The sequence below is a fragment of the Lutjanus erythropterus genome, chromosome 15 (genome assembly GCF_056507025.1).
Source record: "Lutjanus erythropterus isolate fLutEry1 chromosome 15, fLutEry1.hap2, whole genome shotgun sequence".
Lineage (NCBI taxonomy): Eukaryota > Metazoa > Chordata > Actinopteri > Lutjaniformes > Lutjanidae > Lutjanus > Lutjanus erythropterus.
The window spans coordinates 36,911,937-36,927,993 of NC_139331.1; the positions used below are offsets into that span (position 1 = coordinate 36,911,937).

At 39.1% G+C, this 16,057-nt stretch overlaps 1 protein-coding gene across 2 annotated transcripts in view; it reads left to right on the forward strand.

The window, feature by feature from the left end:
• The window catches only part of vta1 (vesicle (multivesicular body) trafficking 1), a 71,697-nt gene that overhangs the window by 13,626 nt on the left and 42,014 nt on the right, over positions 1-16,057 (forward strand). For both annotated transcript variants that reach the window (XM_084737388.1, XM_084737389.1), the window contains exons 2-3: positions 8,306-8,400; positions 14,634-14,761. In XM_084737388.1, coding sequence (XP_084593514.1) covers positions 8,306-8,400; positions 14,634-14,761 — 223 coding nt within the window. The remainder of the gene's footprint in view (positions 1-8,305; positions 8,401-14,633; positions 14,762-16,057) is intronic.

Sequence of the window (16,057 nt, forward strand, 5' to 3'; positions counted from 1 at the left end):
AGTTTTTTGTTTTGACCAGCTGCTTTGTGATGTATGGAAGCTTTTCTACAGTGTTTTTATTGATGATATGGAGCAGTGTTTCTCAAACTTTTTTCCTGAGGACCTGCTTTCTAAAGATGACAAACCATCGTGACCCAAATAACAACAAACCTTATCAGTAAAGTTTGGGAAGAGTTCATTCTTGCATAAATGAACATTTCTAACCATTTTTACTACTATTTCCACATCACATTTTACTATTGTGACACTTTACTGTTAACATATACATGTGTTGAAACTTTCTAAATGAGAAATATATGTAATTAGGCTGCATTTACAGGCCATCTCATAGATTTTATTTCCTTTTACTAGGAAAACAAGATTCTCCTTACAAAATAAAGTGCATTTAGATGGAATTAACAGGCTCTTACACATTTTAAATGCTTTATAAGAGTTGTACTGCAGGTATAAATCTTAAATTTACAGAATTTCCTCCATTTTATTTATTTGTGGATTCAAATAAAATCTCCTGTGACCCACCTGTGGGTCCGGACCCAGTGTTTGGGAATGACTGATATAGAGACTGAACACGGTTTATGAGGATACTAACATTGACAGTTTGTGGTGTAATAAAGCTCTTGTTATGTCTTTAACTGAGACAGTGATTGAAACTCTGTGGTCCTTCCTCTTCTCTGCAGTCTGAGCTCCTCTCTGAGAGACGCAGCGTTTCTCTGTAATATCGTCCTTGTCATTTACGTGACAGAGAGACGACATTGGCCCAGATTCAGATTCTTGAAGACCAACGTCAAACCTGCGTCGAGGCCGTGGCGCTTTGCCAGCACTCTTTATGTTAATGTTAATTCCTCCCAGAAAAACATGTTTTCTTACAGCCACAGTCACTCTGGATGACAGCTGTCACTTTGAGATCAGAGACAATCAGAAAAACTCCTTCAGGGTTAAAGAAGTGTCTAATCTTTCCTGCAGTGTGAAGTTCAGACTGCTGGTGTTACTGTAAACGGTGATTAGAGGGAAGACTGGCAGCTTCAACTGATCTCTGCTCTAATATTGATGGTTGCTCCAGAGATTTTTGCATGTTTTCCTCTTGTGACCCCTGGTATTGATTGGTCTTTACATGCTTCAGTGTGTAATGAGAAACCCAATGAAAACACTGTCAAAACAAATCAGCCATAACAGACTGTCTGTTGCCAGTAAATGTTGAGGTTTTGAAGCTTGCAGCTCAATCTTGCAAAGTCCTCTCTGAGACCAGATGGTCCCAAGAACAAAGAGTTCCTTCAGTTCCTTGTGTTTCCATCTGAAGAACCACAAACATCAAACTAGACCGATGACAGACAATTCAAAGACAAGCATCGAGACATTTTTTTTTAATTTTTTTTTATTGCTATACATATTGTATCATGGACTTTTTTTATCATGGTAAATGAGAATAGTGCATAAAAGGGCATAAATCCAAAGACATGTTGATCTTTACAAATGAAGACTTAATTGTCTAACAATTCATAGCTGTTTTTGCAAAAAAAAATACATAAATACATGTTAAAATCAGATCCAGAGTGCATCATGTAAAGGGATTTGTTAACAGAATATGCCAGAAATTGAATATAATATTAATAAGTATGTTTTTATTAGTGTATAATCATTTGAAAATAAAAATCCATTTTCATTGGATATAACGGGATTGTTTTATTGTCCAGGCTTATTTTCTCAGTTTCACCACTGCATGGTACGGTTCAGCTGGACTCTGTGAGCTGTGAACTTGTCACTCTGGCAGTAAATGTACAGTGCAGGTTATCATCTGTCAGTGAATGAAGGCTGCAGCTTCTCAAGAACAAAACAAAACTCCTCTGTGTCATTTCCCCACTGCTCTACCTGTGTTTATGCAGTAGAAAAAGTAAAACACAAGAAGAATGAAGCTGTCTGGCTCAATGAGACAAACTTTAGCTGAATTCCCACTGGATTCAGACTCCGAGGTAGCAGCTGGTGATTGTCAAACTACCTGTAACCTGGTGTCTGACCTGCAGAGATGAGTTTTTTCCCTTCACACATCACACCTGATTGTGACTGATTGGGCTGACAGCTCTGATTCACTGCAGTGAAGTGAACGTACAATCTGATGGATAAATCAGTCCCCAGCTGAGCTGAATCAGACGGATACTGACTCATCTCATGTTGCTATCAGAATAGTTTAATACACGACATTTTAAACTGCAGCCTCGCTTGTGAAATATGTTGCCTTCGCTGTGTGAGTCACTGCAGCCTAATATTATATTTCATAAAAATTGTACTGCAAGTGTCTCATGAAAAGTAGCAGTGTGACAGTACAAGAGAAGTAGAATCAGTGTTTCCTCATGTTGACTGCTTTGTGGAGAGCATTTGGACATGAACAAACAGTTAAAGGAGTCACATTTTACTAATCCTCCCATATTTTATTCCCAGTGATTCACTCTTTTTTGTCATGTACAGTCATTACTCATCAGATTCAGTTTGGGTGGGTTTAAAAAACAGATATTTTGACCTGAATTTCAGATGTTTGGGGGTGACATCTGTCCATCTCTGTTTTTAGATGATTACACTGATAAAATACTCTCATTGGGGAAACTTTTATCACACTTACAGTAAAATAAGTGAAACACTAAGAGCAGAGGACAGAAACTAGCATTTGAAACCGTAAATGACAGCAAAATACATGGGAATTAAAGGGATAGTTCAAATGAAAATCCAGTTGTTATCTACTCACTCTCATGCCGATTGAAGGTCAGGTTTAGATTTTTAGTCCACAGGACATTGCTGGAGTTTCACAGGAAAACAGTGTTGTAGAAGTCTCCTCATCTCTGGGAAAACTTCACCCCTTTTGACACACATTGATACCCCAGGCACATATGATTCACACTGCCCTTCGTCTCGCTCTGGGTTAAAGCCTCTGTACACCCACACAGGTGTTTTGCATTAACCTGGCTGATTATCTTCTTCTTCTAATCTTTTAGCCTTGTTTCTCATTAGCAGCTTTTAGCCCGGGGTTCAGCTGATTTTCGGGGAATAACCCTGCAAACTCTGGACTAACCCTGCTCCAGAGCAGGACCAGCTACCCCGAGGCTAAAGTCAGGGTTAGCCCAGTTTGGAACGTTTCAGGATTGTGACAGTGTGAAAGCTCTTTTAGCCCTATGCTAACAGCTCCCTTAGCCTGGGGCTAACTGCTTTGTGAAAAGCCTCAAGGGCCGCGTCTGCCTCGGTTTCATGTTGGCCCATCATGTGACGTTGCTGAAAAGTTTTAAGTGAGGTGGTTAAATGTTATCTTTACATCAACAAAAATTAATCGATTAATCATTTTGAGTAATTTTTTAAAGAAAAAAAGTCCAAATTCTCTGATTTCAGCTTCTTAAATGTGACTATTTTCTGGTTTCTAAACTCCTCTCTGACAGTAAACTGAATATCTTTGAGTTGTGAGTAAAACATTTGAGGACGTCATCTTGGACTTTGGAAAACACTGACTGACATTTTTCACAATTGTCTGACATCCGGACCTCATTCCTCATTCTGACGTAAAACAAACAATTATTAATAGAGAAAATAATCAACCAATCAGTTGACTGTGAAAATGATCATTAGTTGCAGCCCAAGTTATTTTGTTATTGCCAACCATTCTGACCTTGAATAAAAATCTGAATCAGAACTTTGAGTAATAACTTTGTGAATCCCTGTGATAGATGTGAGAAATGACTTGTATAAAACCATGTAACAACAAACACACAGTACCTTTAATGAGCAGCAGGGGGCTCCAGCTGTGGGTGAACATGTGTGTCTCACAGTCCGGTCTTGTCTTCAGTGTCTGTGTCCTGACATCCTCTGTGCTGTCAAAGCCTTCTGTGTTGCTCTTCATTGTCTGTGAACAGTCAGTGAACGCAGCGCTGTTCGGCCACACAGCACAAAGAAACTCTTTGTCACTCGAAGACTGGCTGACTGACCGACTTTCTTACTGGCTGCTTCAGTAGTTGAGGACTTGCTGGATGTGTGTCTCTCTGCACTGACTGGTTAACAGCCTGTGAGGCCTCCACATACATACATGTGTGTTATGCTGATGTTTTTAGGAAAGACTGACTGTTTCTTGGCGGTGGCTCCCCATCGTTCTGCCTGTGAAATGGGACATTGTTCTGTTGATGCTGTGCAGGACAGTGACACTGCTGCTGTGACTCAAACACTAAACATGAGGTGGAAACGGACGTCTCACCGTGCACGCTGCACAGTACGACAACATGTGGACTGTTGTCTGGTAGCAGACTCCACCACATGACAAACCTTTCTGGAAGAGTGGCGCAGAGTAATTGGTCGTATGTTATTTGTTCTCTTTTGGATGCAGCAGTTTGTTGAAGTTGCATCAGTTTTGCATTTTCAGCTACACTTTCAGTTGGTGAAAAGTCAACAGAAAGCAACATTTCATTTTCAATTTCAAACAATTGAGTGTTGATTTTTGTGGGTAAATGCCACCCAGCATGCATCATGCAAGTAGTAAACAGATTCAGAAAATATTTGCACATAAACCCTGTTTTGTTTTTGGCATTTTGCCAGGCCAGGATTTCACAGGCTGTCTTTGGGATTGTTGTGGTCTAAAATGTCTGATTTCATTTTTGTTTTGTGTAATTCATTAAAAGTTATAAGTAGCCCTACCAAAAAGGCTCACAATTACAAAAACTATAACAAAATATGCAGAAGTGCACTTGGAGCGTTCATTGAGACGTACATGTATGATGTTTGCAGTTTGAACAAAATTGCAAGGTCGTGCAGAGTTCATGAGGATTGGTTGAATTTGTGTGAATTGTTGTGATTGCAGCTTCTTGGAGGGACTGTTTTGCCTTTTATTTGGAAGTTAAAATAGTTGCAGGGGGTGCAAAGCAAAGATACTGTGAGAGGTGAAAACCACAGGTTTGTTATTCATATTTAGTAGACTTGCACCGATTAATCGGCAATGCTCGGAATCGGGCCGGTTTTCATGTGACAGGCCCTGACCGGTGACCAGCCAGTCAGCGTCACAAATCCGATTCTGTGCCCGTCATCGTCACACACGTGTTCTGCACGATGGTCACGTCCCGTGAAATCCCGTGAGATTCCATGATCCCGCGAGATCATGTTCACCCAGTTTGTAATCTTAATATAAAACTATAATAAGGCCTGGCTGTAACCTGGAGGACTTTGGAGAAAAATTAAATAGTATTTAATGAATATTTAATAGTCAGTGTCTTATTATGAACATCCAATCTAATTTTTACAAAAAAAGTAGCAAAAATGTTTGTGAATGCTGTCAATTACAGTTCTAGGAAAGACTGAAAATCGTAATCGGTCAAAATCGGCAGGTCAGACCCAGAAGAGACCCATTCAGAAATAGGAATTGGCTAAGAAAATTGAAATCGGTGCGTCTCTAATATTTAGATTCTTTGAACATGCAGACACAATACACATACTCATCACTGTGACTGATACTTTTCCATGGTTGCAATTGAAATATCCATAAATCTTATTAGAAATCATAAAAAAACATTTAACTGCTGTAAAATAATGAAAAATAAAAATCAAATTTGTGAAACCTTTATCAGCATCTTTGAGCTGTATGGAAATAAATAATCAAACAAATAATCAAATAAACAAATAATCTACAGAACCACATGTTACTGTAGGGAACCTTTTAAACCTCTTTATGTCACATTTTCACTTATTTCATTTTCAGAAACTAAAAGCTTTTGATGATGATAGTTTCCAGCCTAGAAACCATTTTTAAAAGTTAAAGTTGGGCCCTGATACATGCTACATGATTTTTGAAATTGTAAATTTTTATTATTGACTCTCTCAGATTTCCTCCAGAGAATCAGTTAGTTTTTTGAGCTTTGACTGAGCTGTTTGTCTCCTTTATTTTTTTCCAGCCAACAAGTCAGTCATGGTCAGTTTAGTTAGTAGAAAATATTCCCCTCACTCTTTAAATATATGACCTTTCCTCTGTGATAAAGCCCCGTATGATGTGAAAGTGTAATAATTCCTCCTCAGTTAGTAGGAGTTCTTTTCTGCTCAGGCGAAGCACAGATGTTGTTTGACCCGTGTCCGTCAGTGTTCCCTGGTTCTCCACATGCAGCACTGCTCCTGTTTCTGTAACAAAGTAAAGTGTTGAGGTAATCTGATCTGAGTCCATGTCAGCCGATGATCCTGCAGCATCACAGACAGAGAGGAGGAGAGAATCTGAACCAGTTCACTTCAACTCAGACTGATGCTGCGCTGCTGTTGACTCGGCTCATTCTGCCTGCTCGCACACATAACTGCACACATACGGCACACACACACACACACACACACACACACTTGTTGTGGATTAGAAGGATCTGAGCTGTAGTGTTTGTTTGCAGGCAGTACACACAGCTGAGTATATTTACCCTCTGATTCTCCTGCGTGCACTCAAACTCACCTGTATGTGCTGACATGCTGATTTAATTTATATTTATGCTTTTGGAGAAGGAAGCTTGTGTGTGTGCATAATATTGACAGAACAATTAATATCATTTTACTGTGCAGCTTTTTGTGTGCAATAGATCAGTTGTGCTTGTTTGCACAGCATCATGATCCTCGGCTAAAAACAAAAATTATTTTAACCCTCAACCTCACTGATATAATACATTCCACCAACCCTAAACTAATTCTAATAACCCCCCCCCCCCCCCCCCCTAAAAGAAAAAAAAAAAATCTTAACCCTCAAACAGACCAAATATGTCCTCAGCTTCCTAAAAAGCACCTCAATCTCAGGGTTGTAAAACTGTAAAAACAGTCTATTAGAGGTGTTAACAGACACAGAGCTGTGTTTTGAACCAAAGTACCTGGAACTTTAAGTCCCAGGAGCTACTTTTCAAGAAATTAAAAGGTTCCTTCCACTGCAGTCTAAAAACTTACAAATATTAGGCAGCTTAAAAAAAGTTATGATTGCTTTTTACATCCTAATTTTTGCAGGAGACTATTCAACAATGATAAATGAACGGAACGTGGACATGGAACATAACATATGGCTGCTCTTATCCACCCAGAATGACCTGTAGAATATGAGACAGCCACTTTAGCTCCCAAGGAAAACCTGCTGTTTTCTTGGTTCCAGCTGGGAGCTGATTTTTCACATTCCAAACCAATTTATCTTTGGTGCCAACAGTTCAAAATAAGGTGTGCAAACAGGAACAGGGCCAGTTCCATGTTGGTGAAAAAGGCCTATTAGTTCCTCCTGAGGTTCCTAGTCTCTGGGGAAAGAGGTGGAAACGGGACTGCATGTTGCAAAAAAAATAACTAATTTGAGAATTTCCAAAGAATTGCAAAGAGTTCCATTAGAGTTCCTCAATTCAAATTGATTTCAGTCTTGGAAAAGATTGCATCTGTTTGAAAAGTATGAAAATGTCTGTAATTAGTGTGTCACAACATCATTCAAGATAAAACAGGTGTGTGTCCCTGTGTATTTTTGTATTTGGTTTAACCTGCAATAAATTAGTAATTTGTAAATTGTAGGGTTGCAATTTGCAAGCACTTTCCTTAATGGATCATTGGTAAAAATTAATTGTTATTAAAAAAACATAATATTTAATTTAATATGTTTTTCCCCATCAGTCAAATCTTAATTTCCACAGCAACATATTGATATTCTTTGACAGCATTATGTAGCCTCATAAAAATAATCTGTTATATTTCAGATCTTTATTTGATACTCCATTGATTAGATTTTACTTGATCAATCAAATTGTTAACAGCCAAGTAATTGATCATTGATTAATCAATAGCATCTTTAGTAAACAGTTATCTGCTAATCAAACCAGTCAGTCAGGCGTCTCTGCAGGCTCTCTGCTGCGTTAGCTGGAAAGTTTCAGGCTTTACATCATGTGAAGACAAGAATCTGACTGCACAACTAATTGACAGATGAGGGATTGTGGGAGTTGGAGTTCTGACAGAGAATCTTCTCTGTACGTTCAGGCCTGTGGCGGCTCAGGTGGAAAACTTTCCACCTTCTCTTCACTTTTCTTTTTTTGGTTTTTCCTCCTGGTGCGGTGTGGGTTTGTGTTTGATCAGAGAGAGGAGGTGCAGAGGAGACGGAAATGTCCGCACCTTGTCTGGGGACTTCTCTGCCGCTTCACTGTGAAAAATTCATCAGGACTTTGTGTAATTGGTCTTCCACATGAGTGAGCCGGACCTTTGAATGTGGCTGTAGAGGAACGGACTTTACTGAGCAGTAAAAAGATGTTTCATTTCCCCCTTCCCTCCTCCTGTCCTGTCCTGTCCCATCCTGTCCTGTCCTGTCCTTCAGGTCGGCTCTATGCGATGCAGACGGGCATGAAGCTGGACAGTAAATCACCAGAGTGCCGAAAGTTCCTGATCAAACTCATGGACCAGCTGGAGTCGGTAAGTTAGACCTGCTTCAGTCCTGTTTCTCCCTGGGTGGACTCCCATGGTCCCTAGGAGGGGTTAATAACAAGAAAATCCTCCAACACATCACAGTACATGTAATAACCATAAAAGAAGTATACTTGTTATCATATTGTCATTTTTATGTAAATTGAATTAAACTTTTGCCAGGTCCAGTTTCTCCCAAAGGGGATTAATAAACTAAATCTTCTTATCCTGTGTTCTGTAGGAGATGCAGTTTGCTCAGTTGTCACTGAGATCTTCAGATTAGCATTTTTATAATCACCTGAAGGACTTTTCATCCATTTTTGTTTAAAAGCAGAGACTGAAAGTTCACTTTTGAACTTGGAAACAGAAGTTGTCGAAACTGAAAGAGGGATTGTGCAGATGGTCTCTAGCTTTCACTCTTATTATCTAATCCTTGTATCATATGGGAGTATTTGGTTTTTTTTTTTTGGCTAGTTTAGTGCATTAAATACCTGACAAATAAAGGGTCTTCATCATATCAACATTTCCATAAATCCTTGCTGCTCATTGATTTGCAACACTGAACAAAATCACACAGAATATTGTCATATTTCCCAGTCTTAGTGCCAAGGTGTAGTTTAAGTTACTCCCTTTATATAAACCATTTCATTTGATTATCTTTAGCTAAGCTAGCGGTGTGACTCTAAGGTTGGCTCTGTTCGTCTGTCTGTTTGGACCGTGATCTGCCTGCAAAATGTGCCTTCCAAACATTTTTTGTTGGATGTCAGACATCGTACGTTTTCTTATCCAGTGAATTGACACCATCTGTTCTCGACCTTACAGGTTGCTACATATTTAGTTAGTTGGACAGTTCACCCAAAAATGAAAATTCAGTCATCATCTCTTCACCCTCATGCTGATTGAAGGTCAGGTTTAGTTATTTAGTCCACAAAATACTGCTGGAAAACAGTGTTGCAGAATCTTCCAAACAATGGAAGTGAACCAGTTTTCAAACATAAAAAACAACTGGAAAAGAAAAAACATAAAGCACACACGCCCAGTTCAGACAGTGTGCACGTGAATGTGGTTCCAAGCTGAAGATCTACAGTGAAGATTCAGGCTAAAACGTGGTGTAAATAACATTTTTTTAGTCAACTTGGCATGTTGGGCTCTAAGACACTTGGATTACATCAGATGAGCAGTATTTATGTTTAAAAACTGGTCTGCAGCACTGTTTTCCTGTGAAACTCCAGCAGTGTTTTGTGGACACTAAACTAAAAATCTAAACCTGACCTTCAGTCAGTATGAGGGTGAGTAGATAATGATTGAATTTTCATTTTTGGGTGAACTGTCCCTTTAAAGCTTGTAGTCACCAAACTGTGGCGAGGCCTGAGATTTCATTTGACACACATTTACGTAACTTTAGGGTGCTTGTCAACAGGGGACAGACTAATTAGATTTTATAGAGTTGTTATGATGAGGAGGGAGGAGGCGAGATGAGACGAGAGGAGGTGGACGACCTCAGAGGGTCCCAGCGGGGGTCAAACAAATGAGCTGCAGAGAACATCTCAAATCCTGCAGGCCTCAGTTTACATTTCTACATGATTTTGATCCCCTGGTGCCATTTTCCTTTATGACATATAGATAATTACATAAAAGGATATATTCTGATTGTTGTTGCAGATTAATTTCTGAGTACCAGCAGCGACATTTTGAAGATCGTGAAGGACGGTCTCAGAGTATCGAGAGAAGAGTACAGAGGTGTGAAAAGAAGAGGTGAATGAGAGGTTTTTATGGAGGGGACGAGGGTGAGGAGATGGGAAGGCCTGCGGTGATGCTGGGCTCATTTTATTGATCGCTCAGAGCCAATTAAAAGAAGCAGAGGACCAGGATGAAAACATGCACACACACACACACCCTTGAGGTAATTTTACAGAGGATGTGAGGATGTCTCACATCCGCTGCTTTGATGTGTGTGTTCCCATTAGCTGTTCGTAGTGTTGGAATTTGCTTTTTTTGTTATGCCATAAAGTCAAGAAAACCATATTATTGATGTTTGTGCAACATTATTTTCACAAACTTAGAATTTATTGTATATCTGTAATGATTCGTTTGAGCAATTCTTTATGACTGGCTAAACATAAACACTTTATAAAGCCTTACAAAAGCATGATAGTGTCTGATGAATGTGCTTATAATGCATTATATATGACCTTCACAGAAAGTGTTAACACTTAGTCCTTTATCACACACATTCAAAATAAACACATCAGAACAACCAGTAAGGGTTTTGGGCAGCAGGCGATGGCAGAAGTCCACATATCTCCTAAATTTGTCTTTGCCATCATCTGTTAGACACAAGATGGGTTTGACTGTTTGAAAATGGTTCAGTACTTTGAATCCAGGGTTTTCTTCCTGGTTACAGTTCTGTCTCCAGATGTCCAAACGCAGGGACAGAAGCTTCCCAGGCTTGTATTGACAGCAGCAGTCCACCACACATGGAGAAGCTGGATTATTTATTTAGGACATGTCTTTACTGTCTCGATGGAAACAAAGCATTTTCCTGTAAAACGTTTCCCCTCCTGAAAAGTTGTTCCTCGTGCAGCTTTGTGAAACACGGGGATGCCCTAAGTTGCTTCTTATTTTTTTTTAATGAACTGTTGCTGGTAGTTGTGACTCATTTCTACAGAGTGAGCGAAGCGAGACACAAACCGCAGCAGCGTTTCTCCCTCTCTCTGTCTCTCCCTGATGACCCTCCTGGCTCCGACATACAATACATGTTGGACTCATTAATTCTATTTTCCACCGTCATCGCCCGCTCAACTCTCTGAGGCTTCGCTCTCACTGGGACGATGGAAAATCACTTGTTTAAAAATCACTTTAAACAAGGTGGGAAACTCAGCAGTCAGTTGCTGCTAAATTTAGAGGTGTGTCTGCTTCATCACTCATACAGGTTATCATCTAAAAATACATTTAGATACATTTTCTTTTAATTGGCTCTCGATAAATGTGTGATGATTGGTGAAAATTCAATCCATCCTTGGTAAATGTGTGAAAACTGCTATTTATTTAAGAGATGCACTCTTATTTTAGCCTTCCTGCAGTTAATCTAATGTCCTCTGTTTCCTGATTCTCTTTACTAATCAGCCGGCTGTTAATATCAGCAGGAGTTAATGATGTTTAGCTTTCAAACACTTTGCAGACGATCTGGCTGCTGTGATTCATGCTGTTAATTATTCACCAACACCTGGTTTGTTTTTATTTGACTCCTATTTTCTCTACTTTTTATTTGGATTGTTCAGATTAAAACCTGAGAACTTTTCTTTTCCAGCCTGTGACTGTTTGGTTTATGGAAACATACAGCAGTTAAGAACAGCCTGGTCTGACTAAATGCCTTATGAATAACAGTAGAGCTGCAGTGATTAATCGATCGATTAATGGCCTATTAAATTAACAATGAACTATTTTGATAATCAGTTAATTCCTTTGCATCATTTTTAAAATAAAGATTATCCAAATTCTCTGATTTCAGCTTCTTAAATGTGAATATTTTCTAGTTTCTTTACTCTTCTCTGACAGTAAACTGATTGTAGACAAAACAAGACATTTGACAACATCATCTTGGGCTTAAGGAAACACTGATCAATATTTTTCACCATTTTATAGACCAAACATCTAATGATCAGTGTTAGATTGTGCAAAACCCTGGTGGATGTGGAAAATATAAAACTGTCAGAGGAGAAAAACGTCCCCAACTTTATTTAAAAAAACAAAGCATGCATATGTTTTGGTCTGTGATGCCGGTGCTCTTCAGCGACCTCTAGAGTAAATGTCATATAGGACAACTTAAACTTTAACTATTGGACCCAAACTGTGATCTGTAGCTTAATTGAACCAAGTAGTTTTGTTGAATAAACCAAACCGTGACTGTTTGACAATGTTAACCACAACATGGGTCACCTTGCTGTTAGCCATGCCATTTATAACCAACCTGTGAGATGACTTTGGTTAAAAATCACTCTCATTGGTCCTCATGAGTGTGAACAACAAGGTGTTTTCATCAGCAAGCATTTTTTATCGCCTTGCTGCTGCTTTGTGATGTAAAAACAGGAGAAAATTAAAATATGACTGCTGCCTAATTTTGACTGATCACTGCATCTTTTACACATTAAGTGGTTTAATCAAACCAGGATGAAACTTACTCTGTTTCACCTTGATGCTTGTAATTTTTATCAATTAATTTTGCAGGAAAAACAGATGTTGTATCTGATATGAGACTCTCTATTTAAATAACAAGCAAACTTTTTATGTCATTCATGTTCTCTGTGACATTAGATATTCATCAGTAAATCAGAGCAGTTTGATGGTTTAGTTTACAGTGAAAAACTGGAAGGATCAGCTAAATTAAGAGTGTAAGAGTGTGTTGACAGTGACCTGATCATCTCATTTTGATAGAAGTGATGATAAATGTTTAAAAAAACCTACAAAAATCTCAGTTTTTCACTGGTGAACGTGGCAGGTGAAGCTGCAGTGTGAATATAACAATCTATTCATATGTTGATAGACTTATGATTTTCTTGTGATTCTGATAGAAAAAAAGTCCAACTGCCATTTAATTTTTTCAGGTTTTTACTCTTAAAAAGTTTCTAAAAATCTTATAATTCACTTAAAGTTTTGTAAACAGTCAGAGGAGAGAGTTTCCTTTGATCGCAGATTCTTAATATTCCCTGATCAGTTGTTCTTTCTTCATTCTGCACTCAGCTCAGTGGTTTTACATTCCTCTGCTTACACACACACACACACACACACACACACACACACACACACAGGGATAGATGAAGTCAGTGAACAGTGTATCTATTGAGGCTGGTCAGGGTCCACCTGCTGGAGGGAACCAGTGTGTTTGTTTTAGTGCTTTTATAAGAAACCTGAAGCTGTGCTGGACTCTGCTGTGATGGAGACAGAAGCAGAGAGGCAGAGGGCTGAGTGCTTCACAGAAAAGATCAACTACAGAACAGTGAAGAACATGCATGTTAAGAGATGGACGAACTCTTTTTTTGAGTGAATCTGTATATTTTGCCAACCTCAGTCAGAATGAAATGCCCCCACAGTTTAAACATGTTGCTGTCGCCTCCTGGTCGCTGTTGCACATGTGCACCTCTCAGCAGAGACGGGAAGGAACAGGAAGGTGGCTCACACTCTTCTTCTATCAGCTGTAGAAAAAAACATGTTTAGTTCAGCTCCACAGTGTGAAACACACACGAGATGATGCTACCAATGAACTGATGCCAGACAAATTTGTTGGCAACTAATTTCAGATCATGAACTCACTAGAAAGATATTTAGTTGAGACATTTCACATGGTCATCTTCAGGCTAACGAGATGATTCAGACTCTGTTTGTTGTGTGAGATTAATCAATGATGAAAATCGCAAAAGTCGCAGCCCTACTCACAAGTGTGTGATCAGTTCTGCACATGAGCAGCTCTCATCAGCGAAAAAAAATCTCCGGGTTGTTTGTTATTTGTTTCCCACGTGGGCAAAAGAGTTGCTAGATTTACCAGCCTGAGTTGCAGTTTTCATGTCGCAGGCAATCGTGCAAGCCTCATCGTTGTGCTCCCTGCTCACTGAAGTGTTTCTTACACTTCTTAAAAAGAGAGTATTTATGAAATATCAGCTCAACTGAATGAGTCAAACTCTGATTATAATAACTATCTGAGACACTTTGCTGCTTCTTAATGGAGAGAAGTGATGATGAAAGTGATGAATCTGTGTGAAAGAGAGTTCTTTATTCTCTCTCTCTCTCTCTGTGTGTGGTTTGGTTGTGATGAGCAGCGGTAGTCTTGGTCGTGTCCTTTTATTTTTCTTCTTCTCTTCTCTTCCTCCTTTAATCTGTTTTTTCTTGATTGCTTCTGTGTGTTTGTTTTCTCTCCCTCGAGGTTTCACTCTCTCACTCTGTGTGTGTGTGTGTGTGTGTGTGTGTGTGCGTGTGTGTGTGTGTGTGTGTGTGTGTGTGAGAAACAGCTGTTCCTGTGTGTTCTCTCTCTCATCACAATGACATCTCATCTATTCTCTTATTTTTTCCTCCAAGGAATATTCTGCATATTTGACCTTTCACAATAAAAGTCTAAGGCAATTACAGTCTTACTGCTCAGAGATCCATGCAGTGTTTTTCTCTGTAGAGTGAATTAAAGTCTGATTAATTGCTTTTTAGTAATTCTGTGTGTGTGTGTGTGTGTGTGTGTGTGTGTGTGTGTCTTCCAGATGAAGAAGGAGCTGGCAGACAACGACTCCATCAATCAGGAGGTGGTTGGTAACGCCCACATTGAGAACTACGCCTTAAAGATGTTCCTGTATGCTGACAACGAGGACCGAGCAGGACGGTTCCACAAGTAAGAAACACGTCTGAAGTTTCATATTTTCAGCTTCAGTCCACCTCCAGACCAGCTGGTACTGATCTCTAACTCGAAGGAGAGCTTCTCAGTATCAATGCAGATTTCAGAATAAGGTTATTTAAAGGAGGGCTTGTACCTCATGATATCACTGAGGCTCTTTTATGACATCAAAATATATTTTGGTCCATTTATTGATGAAGAACCAAGAGTTATGGTGTAAACAAAACTTTAATTTGTTTACATCAGATCTCCACAGGGCGCCTTTAATGTTAACAGACTGTTTCTGATGCTCACTCTCGTCTGCACCAGTTTCTTCTCCCAGATTTTCCCAGACAGGCAACGAAACTAAACTGTGCTTTTCTGATCTCTCGGGACAATTAAAATCAAATTCTGTATTTTGATAGTCCAGAATCACATATTTGTCTCAGACAGTTTACAGTCTGTACAGTCGGTTCCAGACAGGTCAGCAGGTCACTTCTCCTTCCATGGAAGGCTTCATCTGCAGAGCTGCTGCTTATTTAGGTCAGGAAACCACCGCAGCCAGCGAGCAGCCTGGCAACCTGTTGATCTGTGTGTGTGTGTGTGTGTGTGTGTGTGTGTGTGTGTGTGTGTGCTTATGAGTGTTTGATATCAAAGTGTGTGATAAGCTTGTTTTCTCCTGTGGGTTGGCAACAATTTTGAAATACCAAAAAATCTTTGATGGTTTTCTCCATTATCAGAACTTCCTTTTCCACAGAAATTGAAAATACTTTAGAAAAAGGTGCAAGGAAAAACAGAGAGGAGGGGGAGGGTAAAAAAAAAAGATTTAAGTAGCGAAGCAGTCCCACTTTTTACTGTTTGAAAATTATCATCCAGATGGTTGTTTGTTTTTTGTTTTAAACAAGATATGTTACTAAAAGTTTCCTTTACTGCTTTATATTAGACATGTGAGTGATTAGTTGACCACATGATGAAACATCACCATCCAGTCGACACCAGAAATACTAGTCAGTTAAACTATTTGTGTTCATTTAAGTCAATTCAATTCAGTTGTGCTCAATTTTAATGCTCTTTGAGTGGTTTCTTACTGTTAGACTGGTCAACTAGTCTAAATTAATATTTGTGTTTAATTGACGGGGAAATTAATCACCAGGAACATCCCTACTTTATATATGTCAGATATCTCATGCTACAGGACTGCACATGATTTTCTCAGTCAAAACTGATCAATTCATTTGTTTTTAGGTCCGCAACTAATAATTATGTTCATTATTCATGAATCTGTTGATTATTTCCTCAATTAATTGATTAATT